At 39.7% G+C, this 20,729-nt stretch overlaps 1 protein-coding gene across 1 annotated transcript in view; it reads right to left on the bottom strand.

Moving 5' to 3' along the window:
- Positions 1-3,255: 3,255 nt before the first annotated feature.
- LOC141009553 (phosphatidylcholine:ceramide cholinephosphotransferase 1-like) overlaps positions 3,256-20,729 on the bottom strand; it is a 28,204-nt gene continuing 10,730 nt past the window's right edge. The window contains exons 2-6 of the mRNA XM_073482205.1: positions 10,825-11,716; positions 10,622-10,739; positions 8,021-8,174; positions 7,060-7,226; positions 3,256-5,722 (exon numbers count right to left, since the gene is read on the bottom strand). Of these exons, the coding sequence (XP_073338306.1) occupies positions 5,546-5,722; positions 7,060-7,226; positions 8,021-8,174; positions 10,622-10,739; positions 10,825-11,438 (1,230 nt within the window). The 5' untranslated portion in view covers positions 11,439-11,716 and the 3' untranslated portion in view covers positions 3,256-5,545. The remainder of the gene's footprint in view (positions 5,723-7,059; positions 7,227-8,020; positions 8,175-10,621; positions 10,740-10,824; positions 11,717-20,729) is intronic.

Raw genomic sequence — 20,729 nt, 5'->3', positions numbered from 1 at the left:
GGGCAAGTCTAGTATTCGAATCCTTGTCATTTCTTACAAATTACACCCTTAACTGGTAGCTAACTGGTAAACACTGTGGAACAGTTAGAGAGCCAGATATTTCCCCCAGGAGTCTGCAGACCAAAAACAGAGCAAAAAGAAAGTAATGGATTATCAATTGCCAGGTAGTCAGAAACACAACACTGAGTATATCCTCATTCACATGTGCTGCAGAAACTCTCCACAGCACTACAACAATGATTGAACACAAAGAGACGAGCTGGAATTCCATGTTCAAACTGATAACTAATACAATTTTACAAGACAGAACAATAAATGGACTTTATGTGTGTAAATGTGTCTTTGTTTCCATTTACGATCACCAGTACAAGCACAGGACAGGCTGAGGAACACAGTCCAGAACATGATTGTGTACACCATGGCAGTTTTATTACCCAGATCCCTCTTTTTTTCATACCACCCACTTTCCAAGCCATCCATTAATAGACGAAACTCCATTTGCACTCGACAACATATCTTCAAGGACTAAGTATGGTATTATGGATAAAGACCACATCACTGCTGAGAATAGAAGAGAATTTGTTTGTGAACCCATGAATCAGACTTGTTTCTCTTGGCTTCAGGGCCTTAAGGGAGGGTCAGCTGCACGATGGCAAAAGAAAGTGCATTGTGATGTAAAAATTAAGTTATTATGTATCTTCACAGATGGAGTAGAACATTTCTTCCATAGGAGAATAATTGATAGACAACATGGCATAAAGAGTGACCAGATTGGAAAACAGGCTGCGTATACACATAGTAACACATTAGTCATGTTGTAAAATCATTAACAGGATATGACTTGAGTTATATCTAACAACTGTAACTACCTGAGTCAGAAGAAAGTGCAGAACACAAAGTATTTTACCACCTCGAACTCTCAAATCCAATGAAAGGTGACAGTAATTAAGAACACTGTCTGTTTTCTGTCCACGGCACAGACTGCACACCTGCATAATTAAAATATTTTCAGCCGCATTAAGCTGAGAACTATCTTGAGAGCATCACTCTGGCCTATTTAATGAAGTCAGCTGAAACTGGAAGATGTTTAAAGCTCAGACTCACCCCTCACTCTCCCTCCTCCCTCTTCTGACTGTGTACAGTAGTAGTGTGTGGGAGTTCGTCTTGGCTGGCCGGCCGACGCTCTCCAGAGTGCCAGAGAATTCTCCAGCTGGCCGAGGAACCAGCTTGAGATAAATATATGCCCCTTTTCATCCAAGGAAGTGTGAGGGCCCTCTTTCTCCTTCAGCAGGCAACTGCAGGAAATGCCGGAGGTGACTCAAACCCCTCAGCAACAATTTATCAGCAGCTGAGGTCATGATCTAATTAGTTTTATTTGGATCTCTCGGATCTCTAGAGGCTGTCATAGTGAGACCAGACAATAATCAGCACCGGATCACTCCTCTAATCATTTGCAAGCTGAAAACAATTTTGGCCACTTTTTTGTTTGGCTTCCAAGTGTACGTTCACAGTTTTACCGCTTGAGTAAACTTGAGAGAAAGTCAGATGCCAGCTTTAAATATTGGCTGCCTTAAAGACCCAGAAAAGCTGTTTTTCACTCAGTGTCTTACTTTGAGTGACGGTCCTGGTGAACACAAAGTCTGAACTGTTGGGGATGTTTCACACAAGAGATTTTGTGTTTGGTCTGGTACGTATCAGGGATTAGAGCTGCAATTAACAATTATTTTCATTGGCAGTTATTTTCTTTACTGATCAATTAGTTGTTTGGTTTATAAAATGTCAGACAATTGTGAAAAATGTAAATCAGTGTTTTTCTAAAGCACAGGATGATGTCCTCAAACGTCTTCTTTTGTCTGCAACCCAAAGATACAGTATTAGTCTGCCCATCATAGAGGAGTAAAGAAACCAGAAAATATACACATTTAAGAAGCCACAATCACAGAATATTAACTTTGAAATTGAATTTGAAATTACTCCAACAGATTAAAGCTGCTGTAAGCATTATTTTCTTATTTGAATAAATGTTAAAAAGCTGTTATTACTGTTATAGAGTGTTTGGTCAGTAACCCATGTCTCTCCTCCCCGTGCTCAGGCAGTAAAAGAGAAAAGAAATTTCAGTATCCCTGCCCACTTTATCCAATCAGGACAGAGAACTCCAGAAAGAGGCGGTCCTGATCCGATCCTCCTGTTCTGGTACCTACACTGACAGTGGCGGAACTGGAGTGCTGCCAATTCCAGCGCTTCTGGTGAAGGCTTATACCACCAAACAGGCCAAGCGATGAAAAAACACTTGAAGAAAAGAAAGAGAAAAGAGCTGCCACGAAATAAAAGAAAGAAGTCATGAACATGTGGTGCATAGAGAGGAGGGAGGGGGCTGCTAACTGCAAAACAGACAGGAAGTTAACTAAAACCAGCAGCTTTATTGTGTTTTCAAAATAGTTTGCGATTAATATAACAATTGACAACTAATCGATCAATCGTTGCAGTTTTCACAGCAGTAATAACAATAATACTAGTATTATAATAATAATAACAATAACAATAACAATAATAATAATAATAACAATAATAAAAACGTAATCTCCTTGAGGGAAGTAAAAATTTGTTAAGTCCACAGCAGCAGAGACTTAATGTTCTCTGCAATTAGGTGGAAGATAAAATGTGCATATATCAGCATGAGCAATCAGCTAAAATGAGTTGGAAAATATCTGCAAAAATCCATGTTGTGCAGCCCTAGTCTGTAATCTTTCCAGTGGTCGAGAATCAGTGGTGCCCCACATATCAGTGCACCAAACAGGACAAACATTTGAATGATGAAGTGATGATGAAGACATGCATGAAGACAGTTTGTTAAATGAATAATAAATAACACCTAGCAATGCTTTTCTCCAAGCTTTAACATATAGTAATGAATATTCAATGTGACAGGCAGATTTCAGCCACTTTTAGTCATTACTATAATGTATGTATTAGAGAGGAAAACTGTGAATAAGTCTAAGTGTGTGTAGGCAGTGTGTGTTTATTCAGAAACCTCATGCTCAGTTGACTGTTCACAACTGAGTGGATTAATAGAGACCAAAGTTTGACATGTTTGAATTAAATCTAAATACATAGTGGAAGAAAAACAGTTTTTGGAAGAAGCCACCACTCACTTTAACTCAATGTGTCCATCTGCTGGCTGTTAGTGGATCTGCCATGATGTCATCTTTAGGCACAATCACAATGGAGAATGAAAGGGACTCGCGGTAAATCACATACATTATTGTAAAATGTTTTATTCAAAAGCATCCCAAGTAGAATCCTTTATCATATCTTACAAACATCTGGTATATGCACAAAAAAGGGACAAAGAGGGTGAGAAGTTTACAGAGAAACATACAACTTTCATTTCTTAGAGACAAAAAAAAAAAAACGAAAACAAGAACATGATTGGCAAACTAGAAGATGAACATTAACTCCAATGAAAGCCCTCAAACATCACTAGAGAGCCACAACCGGACCATTTCCTCGAACGCCATCTTGAATCAAAATATGGTCGCATGTGAGGAACCTGCTGTGCTCTTAAAGACCGACTCACCACTCTCTGTAGGGGTGAAATGATTGGACAATGCTACAGGAAGGAGGTAAAGCCTGTGCTGTAATTTGTCTCATACATCTAGACTCTTCATCGTTGAAAATAATGTTACATCCTCACTTCCCCCTTGGTTTAAAGAAATTAGTCACATGATCAATATTATTAATTATCTGGAGGTCTTATAATCTAAAGCTTAGTGCAGTTTGTCTTCAAAAGTAATCAGTTTTATTTGAAATTTCACATAATGAGTTAATCTTTCCCAATAGATGAACTTGTGCAATACTTCTTTTTTTTTTTTACAGTTCAGTCATAGTTACACAAAGAAAAGCATATAAAAATAACAAAACAAGTTGACATGTATATGATTAGGATCATCAATAAGGACGCATTTTCACATTCATGGAAATCAAAGTCCTGTTTGCACACATATGTCCAGATATATCAGGAGCTCTGTGCATCATGCTTCAGCTTGTTCCCCACACACATGTACCATGTTGAGCTACCTCGAGGATGTGGTGTAGGAGATACACTGACCTTTAACTGTAAGGTAGCAGCTTGATTTAGCACAAGACAAACTAAACAAAGCAGATTCATCACAGACATGCTCAGAAACTTTGCCTGAAGCTTGTTTTCACAACTCATGTCATATTTTCCTCTAGATCTCATCACAATAAAAGGTTACGAGACGAGACAGCAACAAGGAAAATTCTAATTTCAAAATGGGGCCCGATGTTGGGAGCAAAAGAGGGGCTTGTTATCTCCTGAGCAAACAGATGCGACAATGATGCAAACGAGTGTGAGGTCCAGAATAACTTAACTCTGCACCTCAGAGACATTTCTTATGCAGTCTCCAATCAGGCAGTGATGTTTAGCAGATATTGTTGGAAAGGAAAACTAGCTGATGACTGACTATCAATGATCGGGCTTTGAACATGGCTGGTGTTGGTTAAAGACTGATTGGTAAAAAAAATGAGATGTTATGGACATAAAACAACACAATTAACAGTCATTTTCTCCTGTTAGAACAGCATTAACCAACTAAACACAAACTGACATCATAAAGCATCAATAAATAAACGGGACATTTCACTCACTGCACTTAATTTTGAGAAAACCAATTTTCTGGTAAGGCTGGCGTAGTTGTTTTTACATTCATGGGAACGAGACTGTTAACTAAGTACCACCTCGTACCGCGGTGTGGTCACAGCCGCGGCAGGGTGACACAAGACACATAGTACTTGAACTGTTTTACAATCAAGCTAAGAAAGGCACTGGAATAATGTTATACCACATTAGTTTCTTATGCTCTCAGTTATCCATCTTGAAAAAGGTAAAAATCTAAAAATCTTTTCTTGGACATCATTTGTTTTTGAAAAATAAAGTTTGACATACTTAAAAAAAGTATTTTTTGCACCTTTGACTCATTTTAGCAAGGACAGTTTACAAAAAGTAATCTATAAAAAAAAAAAAGAAGAAGAAGAAGGAAAAAGCTTATGGCATTTTGGTTATCAAATACGCCTTTGATTGACAACATTTGCACTAAAAAGCTTGTAAGAACATGAAGACGTTAACTATGGTTTGTGCAGAGAGGGAAAAAACGTTATTGAGTCCTTATGGCCAAAAGCGTTGAGTTTTAGAAGTTTGTCGAAATGCTTCAAGATCTGCTACAAAAGCAGAAACTGTCATGTGGCCCATGACGAGGAATAGACACAAAACAAATATAAATTAGTGCTCTGTGTTGACGAAAACAACAGAGGAGAAAGAGGACGAGAGAGAACAAAAATAATATATATATGTTTACACACGGAGAAAAAAAATACTAGGTGGGTCACAGTGCTACCCATTTGGACAGGGATGTGTCTGTTACTAGAGGTGAAAGGACAGCGCGCTACACTGAACAGTGCCATCTTCCACAGGTAAAAACAGCACTTTTGGAAGTCATAGTCCTTGCCCGCTTCGCCATGATGAGGGTCACTGAATGTCCAGTTTGCTGTACTTCACACCTCGATTCCACGGCAACGCTCGCAATGACGACGGCACCTGATAGTTGCGAGGGACCGTACCGTTGACGTTCTCCTCAAAGTATAGGAACATTCTGTACCACCACACCCGTGAGAACGGGTTACTTTGTGACGTCTCTTTCAGTGACTGAAACAGAACACATAGATACTGTTAGTGGGATTGTTAAATACCTGATGCACATTAAATTGACAGTTCGTTAATGTTTCCAACAATTTAATACAAATTATTCAGGGTCTACTGTCATTTCACATTGTGTCAGCTGTACTTTCACATGGACTCCTTTAAGTGCAGATAAAAACAGTGACAGGAGTGGACAGGTGGAAATCAGATACAATGCTGTACTTGGTAGATCATTTACAGGTAAAATAATGGAAATTTATTCATTTGGATAATCCAGCAAATGAAATATCTGAAAACTAAAGATACTTCGTCACACTGTAGTTCCACAGGTATAAACAGAATATACATTTAAACATATATGCTTATTTTCTTTATTGCCAAGAGTTACATAAGAAGATTGATAAGAGATTCATGACTCATCTGTCAGCAGCCTGGCCTTGTGCAAAATTTTGCCTACCAGCTCATTTCAAGCTCACTAATTGACACATCATACGTCATACAAAAGCAACAGGTTAGGTCATGCAGTAAAAGAGTTATTGTGCCAAACTATTTCCAGTCATTAACTAAGCTAAGCTAATCAGTTTAATCAGCTTCAGTTGCCAGCTGTAGCTTCATATTAAAGCGTACAGATACCAAGCCCCCAGGAAGAACACGACGCTTTGAAGCCTACTTTCGTAGTGGCCGAACCGTTTAATTACAACATCACATGATACACTGGAGCCAAAAAAGACTTTCAAGTATGAGATAGTCGCAGTTTATTTTGTCGTGCTGCCCAACCCTTTATACAAGAAGCATTTAATTTTTTACTGCCAACTACAAGCACAGAATTTTAAGACTTGATAATTCCAGAAATAGCTGAAATACAAGTTGCTAACTAACAGCACTGACAAAAACATGTGGAGATGGTTCAACAATCTATATTATCTGCAACGGGCTGAGAACGCAGGAACTCACATGCCATGTTTTCCCACCTAGAACATCGTCTGTGTTCATACTCTATGTCAGCCATTCTCCAACTTACTGAGTCATGACCCCATAGAGTTATCAGGTTGGACCCCCTGCCCTGACCCCTATCGCACTGGGACTTTCAGTTCACTTTGAACATCCTGAAAGGGTCAAAATAAAAAAAGAGGGATTCTTTGCGTGTCTTATCTTATCTTATGCACAAACACTTTGAATCGTAGAAACACACTCAATAAAATTACATTTGAGGCAAATATCCCCAGTAAAACTATTCCCAGTCTAAAGATTTTTATTCAATCTTATTTTCTATAAACATCTGGTGACCACTGGAGCTTAACACGAAACCAATGCTCTATGCAACATAAGTAGACATAACTCACCTGCTGGTTGGCCATGGTGTGGTACCACCAAAAGAGGCGTGTAGTGATAAAGTATGCAACCACCACATCCACAGTGTAGTGGTCATGTGCCAGAAGGATGCAGAAAATCCCCACAGCACTCAAGGTCCAGCAAAACCAGTGGTACCACCAGAACCGCTTGGGGGAATCTGCCAATCAGAGACAGCGATGACATAGATTAAACCCAACAGTATCAACTCTAAAGAAGACGATGAATACTCTTTAAATGGGCCAATAGGCTTCCTCTGCTCTCTTTTCACCACTAGATGTCACTGCTATATCAATTAGGTCTGTCAGCACAAACCTGGTGGAAAATCATCTCAGTACCATGTGAAGTCACAGACGGAAAGAACTGTTGACTCAAAGCTTGCATGAGAAACTTGATAATGTCTACTACTTGACCAAGCAGTTAAAGTGCTATAACGTCTGACCCATGTGGTTGGCAATGAAACGAGTGGGTGTGCAAGATAATGGAAATGAGGAACAGAGAATGAGGTTATGTCTTAACATGGTTAAACCAACACTCATTTCCTTTGTGTCTACATTTCCTGACACTATTTAGAGAAGCTTTGAGAAAGCCAAGCAGTACTACCCTTTATCAGGGACATACCGATGACACTGCAGGTCGTGGGGAGGGACCTTAAACATGAGTTATGAAATGGAGCAAACGTTGAGATAAGTCTTAATACCAAAATCAAATCTAATACAATTGGAGAACGTCCATGGTTAAACGTCCAATCACCATTTCTGATTTGTATCACTCTCATGACACCTGACCTTCTGAAAGAAAGGTGCACTAGATTATGGTAGATGATTTTGTCAAAATCATCTGCTGCATTTGACTAAAAACAAACAATGTAAACTGAGCATCATATGTGGTGTAGAGGTAAAACCGTTCTGTTAGTCCTTAATTAAACTGTAGTATAAACACAGTGGAACTTACACTCCTTGATGAAGAGGTACGTTAGCGTTAGCATGACAGTGTGGCCGCTGTACAGATAGTCTCCACACATGGTGTGAGAACCTGTGATTGATAGGCCCCCACCAGCAATCATCTTCATTACTCTCCTTATCTGTGCCTCCCAGTTCCCGAGAAGCTGAAATAAAAAAAGGAACACAGACATTCATGAGATCATCTTTAGATTATTAATGAAAGTATCATAACTGACCATGGAGGATAAAGGAACACATGATGTGTGTGAAAGAGAGAGAGGAAAAGGCAGCACAATTTGAATTAATCCAGACAGCTGCATTCATTTCTTCATGGCAAAAGGTGAGGACAGCTGCTATCAATTTTTCCATCGAGTCTGTATTCAACTGTGATACCACGACACGTCTCTTAAATTATTTTTCCATTGCTTTGGAGATCATTTTACACTGCATTTGCTTTCTTTTTTAAAACATTTTTTAAAACACATCAAATTCTCTCGCTTCTCTACAAAAGATGCAGGGTGATCTCACATGAGGACCAGTTACAGGTATGCTGATGCTTTACTTAAGAGAGTATTGTAAAAGTGTGTAATGCTGTAGGGTTAAACTACATGTTTTATAAATAAAATCCTCATCTGTCAAATAACCATTAACCCATAAAATACATGCAGATCATCCCCTAATATTTCCTTTAGATTAAGATTAGTAGTAGTGTTGAATTAAAAACAAGCTCAAAATGCAAATCCTCATGTAAATGAGTGATCTGTTAACCTAAACAACCTGTATTATTCTTCCAAAGAAGGAAGCAGCTGGTTCCTTTTGACCATGATAATGACTTTTCCTTGAAAGTCAACTTAATCCTTATATTTCCCTCAGCCATTTAACAGTTCTGACAGTTTTATCTGTAACAGAAAGTTGAGTTGCCTGAAAACTGATTTTCCCTAACCTTACACCATGGAGGCCTACACCACTGGGTGTCCTTCAGTTCACTGTTATGATGAGTGCGTATGCTTTACTTACTTACTCTACTATTGCTAGTACTTTATGTTCTAGCAGAGCATTACAAGAAAGAGATCGACCAATATGTTTTTTTTTCTCAGGCCAATGCTGATACCTATTATTAGTACTCAATGACACCCATAGCCAATATTTAAAGCAGATATACTGTGCACTTGTATTAAAGATGAAAATCTTAATGACATTTAGAATAACCAGTGATGGTATGTAACAGAACAATTTACTCAGTACTGTACATTAATACACTTTTGAGGATTTACATTTTCTCTCACTTTTAGTCCAGCACATTTATTTGGTAACTTCAGTTACTAGCTTCTTTGCTAATTCAGATTATCAACACTTCAGTAGCCCTTCAGTAGCCCTTCAGTAGACCTTTTAGAGTCCCCTGATTGCTATGTACTTATTAAGTAAATATATAGTAAATTATAGTATATTATTGGATGGAAAAAATGGACACAAACAAGGCTTCCTTTTGCAGTCCAGTTTTAGCTTAGAAAGAAATGGGAGTAGCCATGAACAATAATTATTTAAGACAAAGTAATTTATTGAAAAGTACTGTATTATTTTCTTGTTAGAACATACTTAAACTTGGGCTGATACCAACATAAACCTTGGATGACTATAACTGTTACTTAATATTGATGGGTAATTGGTACCTACTTTCCTAAGAGGTGTGATTAGATTAGATTAGATTAGATAGGCTTTATTTATCCCACAACGGGGAAATTCACTTGTTACAACAGCTCAAGATGCAACAAGTACAGGAAAGAGAATCAAACAATAAAGGCATTAGTTAAATGGAAAATGAAAAAAAAATGTAACTATATCAGAGTAATTAAATTAATACATGTTGGATACTAGTGGAGATTTATCTTTGTAATTAGCTGAAGCTGTTCTGTAATTACCTACTTATTACCAGTGGTAATTACTGAATAAGATAAGATAATTTACGGGGGTAAAGACTTAGGAATTAGGGAGCTGTAAAAGGAAGCATTAGTAATACTCTATTATTATTTAGCATCAAAGCCAAAGTAACCCATTTTTAAATACGTTTATTTTTATCAGCAATCTGACACAAAACAAAATAACAACAACAAAACAAAACACAGACTCAGATAGTGAATACCAGATGCAATAATCAGCCCACCAATAATTGGTCGATTCCTACTACAAGCATGCAAATGTTTTCAGAGTTAAGGGATGAATAGAGGCCACACAGACTGCATTTATTTTATCATCTATTTTCACCAGGATTGTTTTAATTTCCTATGAGCAAAATGCCATTACCCAACAGGAAATGCTGTACAGTGGCTTTCAATAAAAAGGATATGAAGCTGCTCTCCTGATAGAACAATTGCAGCATTATCTAATAGGAACTACAAAAAAAGTGAAGCCAACACAAAAAAATGGACACACATCTCACAATCAGTGGTCAGTGGAGAGCACTCAGAGGCTTTCAGCTTGCAAAAGAGATTTTTTTTTCCTGAAGTTGCCCATTCAGCAGCACGATGATGCCGAAAGCAGGTAAGTAAGAAAAAGACCTGGCATGCGCACCTGACCTATAATGACGAGAAATGAAAGTGTGTGTGTATTGTACCTTTGGAGAGCATTTGAAGTGCATCCCAGGAACAGGCAGAGTGGTGATGTACATGGTAATACATCGGTACAAATAAAGTGTGCCCACAATGAAAAAGAAACGCCTGCCTATAATTGACCTGGAAAGAAAAGACAAAAATGAATGATATGATAATGTACTTGCATTTAACTAAAAAAGATTTTAGTGATTAAACTAGACTGTACCTGTATTTGAGGAGAGTCCACTGAATAAGCCAAAGTCCCACCAGCAGCATGCCATTTATCTCACAGATGGAGAAGGCCCACTCCACCCTGTTAAACATGTCAAAGAATTTATCAGGCAGTGGTGGGGTATGCTCCTTTGGAGGTACTCGCTCATGGACCACTGAAATGACGACAGTGGTGGTGACAAAGCACACCACTGCGTAGACAAACGCTATGCCCGTCTTCCCCCACTCAGCGGGGAACGAGGAGCGTGTCTTTTCCATTGTAGGGATAGGGATGTGGACCATCTCTTTTCTGAAGTCCTTCATCCCCAATGTGCCATTCCTCTGAGGCTTGCTAGTTCCGTTAGGTAGACCACCAGCATGCCCGTTGGCATGGCCGTTTTTGTGAGCCTCGATATGAGTCTCTATCTGCAGCGTCTCCAGTCTCTCCAACATCTGCTGCCCACCATCAGAAGACACCAGCGAGAGGGGAGGCATCTTAAAATCTGCCTCGGTGAGCGTGAGCAGAGAAGGGCCATCCATCTGACAGAGGGCATCTATGTACTCCGGCATCCCCTCTTTGCTCAGCCAATCAGAGACGTCCTCTGCTGACCATCCTCCCACCTTCTTCATCTTGGCTGCTACAACGTAGAGGATAAAAAGGGTCCTCAGACTAGAGGGGAAGGTTAACAAGAGGCTTGGCTGTCTATGGGGCAGTGCTAAGTCCTCTCCAGTTTTGGCACATGGTGTTTTCTTGCACCCAGAGGGAGCCCAGCCTCCTCTTGAAGTGATGGGGAACAGGAAGTAGGCAGCAGGGTCAGTCAGGGTTCAGGCTAATGGATAGCAGATGAACCCCAGTGGCCTCCTTGGGCTTTCTTCACCTCATAAGGTCTTCCCCACACACTGGACCCCTGTTAGAGCAAAAATAAAAGGATGTGAGTCAGAATGCAGCGATGACTATCACATCCATTTCCACAACTCCATGGGGTGTGGTCATTGGCCGGATGCCTGACCAGACCTGGAAGCAAGTAAGGGGGGGAATCTCAGCACACCTAATGATCCAGAGGCTAAGATGGTCTGACCAACCACGTGTTTTACAACACAAGTCTTCACAAGCATTCAGCAATTCACACACACATTCATACACATACACGTGTGGCAGAGGCCACCATGCAAGGTACCACTTGCTCATCAGGAGCAATAACCACTCATAAACAATCACACAGTGATGGAAGAGCAACCGGGAACAATTTGGGGTTCAGTATCTTGCCCAAGACATGTAGACTGCAGGATGCAGCCCTCTGATTGGTGGACGACCGCTGAACCTCCTCAGCCACAGCCCAGTATCAAGGCATTTCCATTGTGATTTATGGTGATGGACCGACTTGATTGTGTATGCTGTCAATTATAGTTCTTGGGAAGAAAATTGGAGCTGGCCAAAGTCAAAATCAGCAGGTCAAGCTAAAACAATATAAATAAATAAAATAAAAATTGTAAATCAGAATCAGCCAAGAAAATTGCAATTGTGCATCTCTAGTGATTTATATTTTCTGTGTGACTTCTTATTAATTGTAAAACATAGCATTTGTTCTCATCCATAATTAAAACAAACAGAATAATTTAATTCCATCATCTTCACTCACGCTCAGCCATCCTCGCCAAGTAGCCTAATTTAGAACGAAAACATGACGCACATGTTTATGTCTATTATGTTTCACCATCCAATTATTCAGCTGTAAAGAACGTTCAGCCTGGCAGTCTTTGCAAAATTGATAAAGGTGATTATAATGTCAATAACAGTGTTTTAAATTTAAATTACTGACTTTTCTGCATCGAGACACAATCTTTCAAGAGAGAATCCTGATAAATCCAAGATGCAAATCGATTTTTTTCCACTCAGTCCTGACTTAATAATAAAAAAAAAATCACCCATGAAACTACTTAAGCTCCATTTCACAGACATGAAACATTAAATGAATAATTCACATCATCGTAAAGCTTTTACAAGAAAAACAGCAACAGTGTAAGGACCAATTGATTGGCATGTTTCCCTCTTTTATCCTCACTGCAGGGAAATCTTCATTCATCAGTGGCATCATTCAGAGTTGATTAGCTCTTTTATACATGAATTGGAGATTCAACATTACTCTTCACCACTGAGATCATGTCAATACACACAAGTAATGTACGCAACGTACACAATGGGTTTCTAGTTCAAAACCAGCATTATTAGAAAACAGTGTGTAAACAGATCCGAGGTGAACTGATGGCACAGCGAGGCAGTGATTAATCATTAGGTTGATAAGCAGAATAGACAGGGCCAAACACACATAAATCTTGATTTCTACAGTTTAATGGAGTACAAAGTCAATTGACCATGTAAATCAGATTACTCCTGAAACCTATTTATCAGTCAAGCCAAACTAAAAAAAAAAATCTATGAAACTGTGTTGAACACTGTAGCAGATAAAAATACCTGTTCTTTCACATCTCACTCTCACACAGTGTGTTTCTAATCCAGGGCTAGGCTTAGCATTAAAGGAGGTGAACTCACACATCTGCTGCATATCATGTTTTTGCTTACACACCGCGATGTCAGTGGTGGACACAGGGTGGCCCTGCTCAAGTTCAGAGGAGTGTGGGGAGGGAGACAAACTGCGATACGGAAATCATAAATCAGAGTGAAGGTCAGCACTGAGCATTGAGAGAGCCCCACCCCTGTAAACAGGCAAGCAGCCAGCAATCAGGCCCCAGCACAGCCAGCTCAGCTAAGGGCCAATAGCAGCTAAATACACTGGCAGGCTGGCTGGTTGGCAGGACAACAAACTGCGCATCAGTACCTCACCTCACCTCCGCTGAGCTCAAAACGTTGTTCATTGAGGCCAGAAAAACAGGGCCAAATAAGTGGGCTATAAGCTGGGACAACGCCTGGCATCAGATTTACTCCTGCTGAGGTCTGGAGAACAGTTTGACCTGATAACTCCATGATTGTACACACAAACAACAGAGTGTGAGTGAAAATAAACATATCGCTAGCATGCAAACAGCACAATAAGAGTCCTCATTGCGACAGCTTAGCCACGTGATGACCCAGCTGTGAACCTTAACTTAGCGAAGAGTGCAACTGTGAACAGTATTTAGCGGGAATCAAGAGAAACACTGAAGCATTGAGCAGTTGCATCAGTGTGCTGCTAACAGTGTAGAGTTCAGACAGATCAGAGATTAGCTGTCACTGAGTCAGCTGTGTGCAGAGAACCTTTGGTCTATGAATCAGCTTACTGCATGCTTGGTGAAGAAATAATCTGACTCAACTGAAGTGGGAAAAACAAACTAATCCGCAAACTAATAAACTGACCTGTATTTGCTCAGTCTCAGTGAGACGATGGAAAGAGTATGATGCTGCTGTGCCATTGTTCTCTTGTTCAATTGGCTCATAGTTGTGCTTGCATTTAACATTAACTCTACAGCTGATAAGCAAAACAGAGACAACATGCTTTCAGCAGAGTAACATTAGCAGTTTATCAGTCTGCAGTCTAAAACATAATAATTTCATCCATATTATAACCAAACACCCTTAGAAAGTTAATTAATTTATGAATAAAGCTGTCTTATATAATGTTAACTTTCATTTAAATATAAATGATATCACGACATATCCTCCATGCAAAATGGTGACAGTTGAGGTTGCAAAGCAGTCTGCAACTATCAGAGCCAAGTTCAGCCGATAACAATAGTTTGTAGAAGTTCCTATCGGCCATTACCACCACAGCCAGATACAACAGGCAACTGAATATTATAATCTAAATAACAAAACAAACAAATAAGAACAAAAGCCTCACCTAAAGCACTACAACCAAAACTAAGATGAACAGGGATGGACATGAAACAAATACCAAAATGTACCCCCTGCCACCACTGCTACAAAACAACAGGAAACACTGCCTACCTATTTTTTAGACATTAATGCAGAAAAAGATGCTTGAGGTAATTTATAATTATTAAATTCCCAGTGATGCTTACATTTTCAGTGCGCTGATGTCATTTTAAAGATATTTTAATATATTGTTAAACTGCCTCCATTAGATATATTTGTCACAATATATGAGGGATGATTTGAGGGATCGTGCAGAAAAATGTGTGTTCATCAGCCGATATATCAATATCAGAATTTTTCACAGTATTGGTCCGGCTCTATATTCAACACGATGGCCAGATGTATAAAGGATGTGTATGTACACATAAACTGGTATATATAATGGAAGAATGTGCGGTGAGAATGTGCCTACCTCACACAAACATTAAACCAGCAAACACACATTTTACTGGAGAAAGCTGCAGTTGAAATTATGAAGCGGACATGAAATACCAGGTGAAGGAAGGTTGTTTGCCAATTTCACTGCTTGTGTTATTTTTCAGTCTACACATCCTTCAGTAAAATATATTTTAATGGTTAATTTGTGATTAATGATTAACTAATTAACGAAATTGCCTAATTATCATTCTTTTTATTTAAACCTGAGCCATTACCTCCCTGTAAATGATCTTTTCTTTTGATCCTGGATTACAAAGCACTTTGTAAAGTCTGTTTTAATATGGGGTCTTTATGTTAATCATCCTTCTGACTTACAATAACAATGACAGACAGATACAGGTACAGTGATGATGATTTACAGGTACATGTGCAGGTGCAGTGCTATAAAAAGCTACAGCCATGTACAATGGTCGTGCACAATGCCACCTGCTCTGGCGATGTTAAACAGTCAGTTAAACTGTGTTGTGATTTATACGTTATATTCTGTTCCTTAAGGTGGAGTGAACACAAGTATCAATATGCAATATGTGTTTTAGGGCATTTCTATGTTCATTAATGGATATTGTGGGAGTGGAAACGAAGCTTGTGCATCTGGACACCAAGAGTACATACAATATGTATGCACTGAATTACTTTCCACTGACTGTAACCTGACCCTGCAATAACATATTGCAGAAAGTACATATTTCATCCTCTGATGACCAAGTGGAAGGGCTTGTTAAAAATGTTTCTGACACAAGCAAAACAGATAAAAATCTGATCTTAAGTAACTTCAAAACAATACTGTTTGAGGGCAGAGAACTACAGAAACAGAGGAAAGTCTGGAAATGCCTCAACCTTATGATGTTGTGAATTCTGATACAAGATAAAGATAAAAGAAAAAAGTTGAAGCTGCTCCCTCAACAAAGGACTTTGACCTTGAAAGCGTTTTGATTCCCGTCAGAACTTTGGTAAATATGACAACACGAGAGGAAGACAACATAGATATGATAGGATTGTTACTGGCAGCTTTGTTGGAAGCCTTTATTTTCAGCATTCAAGTGCATGCTTACAGAGCAGTGACTTCTATTGTTGCATGTTTACTTACTGTTGGCCAGCTCCCACTTACAGCACTGATGTCATTCCTCTGAGGATGTTTAAGGTGTTGAGGGAAGTGGCCGTTTTTTTTAACCTTGCCATGTGTGAGTGCGTAATCTTAACGAACTGAACTTTGAATCTTAACACTGCTCATAAACCAGCACAAGGCCACTGGAGTCCACAATTACGGAAGTGATAAAACAGGACCGGGTGTCCCTAAAGATCAGTAAATGGGAGGAAACTGACTTCATGCAGAGAGCACACAGTGGAGTTGACAAGCTTCATTTTCTTTTTAGTTGTTCCAACGCTGCTTTCATGTGCAGAGCAAAGTTAATATTTTCATCATGCAATTTTGACTGTAACAGAGATTTTCAGCACAGTACAGATGTGTGTTATAGCAACAAACAAGTCCTGCCTCCTGGTGTATGTGTTACAGGTTACATGGGCTAACCACAGAATCTACAAGGAACTCCAGCGGTTTCAGTTCTTTACTTCCACGTCTACATTGTCATCATGGGAATGTTCATTTGAGTTCTGGACAACCCCCAGTGTGTTAAATGATGATTTCATGCTTATCTTGTGTTTCACATTGAACATCTTGCTTGTTATGTGACATAACTTTATTTTCCAGCTGAGGCCAGACAGTCAAGAATCAGTATAAGCTGCAAACTCTTGATTATATCGATGCAGAATCTTCCACGTCGGCATCGTAATCTTATAAATCGGGAAATTTCCACACCTCTATCTTAAAATCCTCAAATTTGGCTTCATTAATATTAGATCACCGGTCAATGGTGATCTAATATTCATCAATGGTTTGATTATTGAGCATAAGATGGACATGATTGGCTTATGTGTAACATGGCTGAAACCTAATCATTTTCTGCCATTAAATGAAGCCTCCCATCCTGACTATAACTACGCTCATGTTGCTCGGGCCTCTAAACAGGGTGGAGGTTTGCTCTAATGTACAAATCTATTTTCAGTTTAACCTCCAACCAGGACTTTAAATTTACTTCATTAGAAGCTCTGGTTTTAAAACCATCTTCATCAAGTAGTAACGGCCTTGTCCAGGGAACTGGCTTTCACCTAGTGGTAATCTACAGACCTCCAGGGCCTCCCAATTCTTAGAAGAATTTGGTGAATTTATTGCAGATCTTGTTACTCGTTCAGTTAAGATTCTAGTTATTGGGGATTTTAATCCACTTAAATAAGCCTTCTGACCCCCTAAGTAAAGTCTTCTTGATATTTCTGGCCTCATTCAGCATGTTCATGAACCTACTCATTCTAGTGGTAACACTCTGGGCTTGATCCTCTCCCATGGGTTAGATGTGGCAGCCCTGAATGTCGCTTCTGTCTCTTCTGCAGTGTCGGACCACTTTTTTATTACATTTGAAGCGTCATTAGCCTGTCCTTGTACTGGTGACACAAATGTTTTTACTTCTTATCATATCAGCCCGGCAATTGTAGCGACACCCTGGAGTCTTGGCTCCTTTTACGACAGTGACAGAACCTGTGGAAAGGCTCACTAATGATGTTAACTCAGTACTTATTTCTCTCCTTGATTCTGTGGCACCTGGCTCTACCAAGACAAGACGATCAAAGAAATCTACTCCCTGGTTTACCGATGAAACCCGAGATCTCAAGCAGGCCTGCATGGAAATGGAACGTGCATGGCGATTTTCTATCTTGCATTGCGTGATAGTGTACTTAACTATAAGCGTGCTCTTAATGCTGCTAAAACAGCATACTTATCTGGCCTAATAAGCAATAATAAACACAACCGTAGATTGCTCTTTGACAATGTGGCTAAACTTACTCAAAAACCACAGTCTGTGAGCTGTGCACCCTTTATTGCACATGATTTCTTAGATTTCTTATGCAATAAAATTGATGAGATTAGAATCAAAATGATCTCTTCATCTCTGGCTTCCTCAGCAAAGTTGACTGTAAAATATCCTTTTGTGGATTCACAGTTAGTCTCAGCTCTTAACATTTTTTAAAGTATCTCTCTTGAGACATTGTCTAAAGTGGTCTCAACCTCAAAACCAACTGCTTGCCTCCTGGACCATGTTCCGGCAAAACTGTTTAAGGATCTATGGCCAGCACTGGGACCTTCAATGTTAAATATTGTTAATTTATCACCCATGACCGGTGTTGTCCCGGCTAGTTTTAAGTCGGCTGTGGTTAAGACTCCACTTAAGGAACCACATCTTGACCCAGGGTCTCTAAATAATTATAGACCAGTATCCAACCTTCCCTTCTTCTCTTATGTCTTGGAAAGAGTTGTGTCCCATCAACTTTCAGGCTACCTACTTAATAATAATCTTCTGAAAGCTTTTCAGTCAGCTTTCACAGCCTGTCATTCCACCAAAACTTCACTTACTAAAGTGGTAAATGACATTCCACTCATTACTATGGACTCAAACTCTACCTCGGTGCTTCTGTTACTGGATCTCAGCACTGCAGTTGATATAGATCATGGCATACTGTCAGACCGAATTGAAAGTCGATGTGGCATCTCTGGCCTGGCTCTAGCTTGGCTAAAGTCTTACCTATTGGAAAGAAAACAATGTGTTTCTTATAATAATACTACTTCAATATTTACTGATGTGAAGTATGGAGTTCCCCAGGGCTCTGTTCTTGGCCCCTTGCTCTTCTCTTTATATTTCACCTCTTGGCCAAATTATTTGGAGTTATGGAAAACAGTTCCACTGCTATGCCAACGACACTCAGCTGGATGAAAATTCTCAAAGCACAAAATTAGAGACCTGCTTGTATGTGGTGAAGAAATGGATGTCAGAAAACGTCCTGCTCCTGAATTCGGATAAAACTGCAATGTTGGTCATTGGCACCGCTTGACAGAGACACTACTCTAATCAGGTGAAGGTAACTCTTGACAACTGTGTTACTTCTCAAAGTTCAACTGTCAAGAATCTTGCTGATGATTCTACCCTCTCTTTCGATCAGCACATCAAAGAAATTACAGATATCGCTTTTTACCACCCGTGCAACATAGCTGAAATTAGGCCCTTCTTGTCCACAGCTGATGCTGAGATCCTGATGCATGTCTTTGTTTCGTCTAGGCTGGATTATGCAATGCCTTTTTTTCGGCTCTACCGCGTGAGAGTACTAAAAGTTCAGAATGGTTTGGAACGCTGCAGCTAGTCTTAACACATACAAGAAAAATGTTATCATATTACACCAATCCTAGCCTCACTGCATTGACTACCATTTAATGTCAGATCAGACTTCAAGGTGCTGCTGATGATATATAAAATTGTACACGGCCTTGCCCCGTCATACATGTCTGATCTCATTATACCATATATTCCTCCTCTTGCACTACGCTCCCAGAATTCAGGGCTCCTGCGGTTCCAAGGGTTAAAAAGAAGTCAGCTGGCTGCAGGGCTTGTTCCTGTCATGCCCCCTTCCCCTGGAATAACATCCCAGCTGACATCAGACAATCTGGCTCTATTGACGCCTTTAAATCTAAACTCAAACCTACTTCTTTGACTTAGCCTTTAATTAGTCCTTGACTTCAATTGCTAGCTTCTTCAGTGGTTTGGTCTCAGTCTCAATGAGGGTATAGCACTGGTAAAAAGAAAATCTCAAGTCAATCAATTTCACTTCAAACTGGTTGAAGCTAATTGAGAATTGCTTGCTTCTTATATTCTACAAGGGACTGATCTATTGTTTTAAACAGCTAAAAATGTTACAGCATGGCCTGGAGGAAACAGACACCAAACATGTCAGAAACATCACCATCAAAAGACAGACATCTCTCTACAGTGCAGCATTTCACTCGCATTTGCCCCTAAAAAAATGTTTGTGTGAAACCGGGAAAATGGCGCACAATGTGCGAGCAAAGGTCACAAGTTACCATCACAACCACAAGTTACCGTCACAACCTATTTTATCTGCGATCGTTCAAAAACTACAAATCCCACAATCCTCTGGCCGCAACGCACCAATCACAGTAGTTTTCTGTAACGACACAACCAGTGTCACGCGAGAGGTGACAGGTCAACGGAGGGAAAAAACAGAGAGTGAACTGCCGGTAACTCGAAGAAGAAATAGAAGAAGAAAGAGAGTGCGAAAGCAGGATGAAATCGATTGAGTATTTTTTCAAACGGAAGCGAGAGGAGCACAATGAGAAGGAGGAATCGGGAGATAAGTCGAGAGAGAAAGAAGAGGAACCGAAAAAGTGGAAAGTCGTAAATGATGCGGCAGAAGTTGTGGAGGCTAGCGCTAGCCTTGATGTTGACGCCATGGTGGCTACCAAAGAACCTGTCCCTGCTGCCCCACCGAAACAAACACTGTAAATTTAAAAAATTGTTTTGTGCTGCCTGAAATGAAAAAAAAAATGAAATCAAACACTGTAAATCAAAATTTTGTTTGTGCTGCCTATTTAAGCGTGAAATGTTAAAGGAATAGGTCACTCTAGAACGAAATTCAGTCATTATCGACTCACCCTCATGCTGATGAGAAGTCCGGTGTAGTTTCTTATTCCTCATAGTGCAGCTGGAGACCCG

Source organism: Pagrus major, chromosome 15 (genome assembly GCF_040436345.1).
Source record: "Pagrus major chromosome 15, Pma_NU_1.0".
In the NCBI taxonomy this organism is placed as follows: Eukaryota; Metazoa; Chordata; class Actinopteri; order Spariformes; family Sparidae; genus Pagrus; species Pagrus major.
This window is presented reverse-complemented; position numbering and strand designations above follow the sequence as displayed.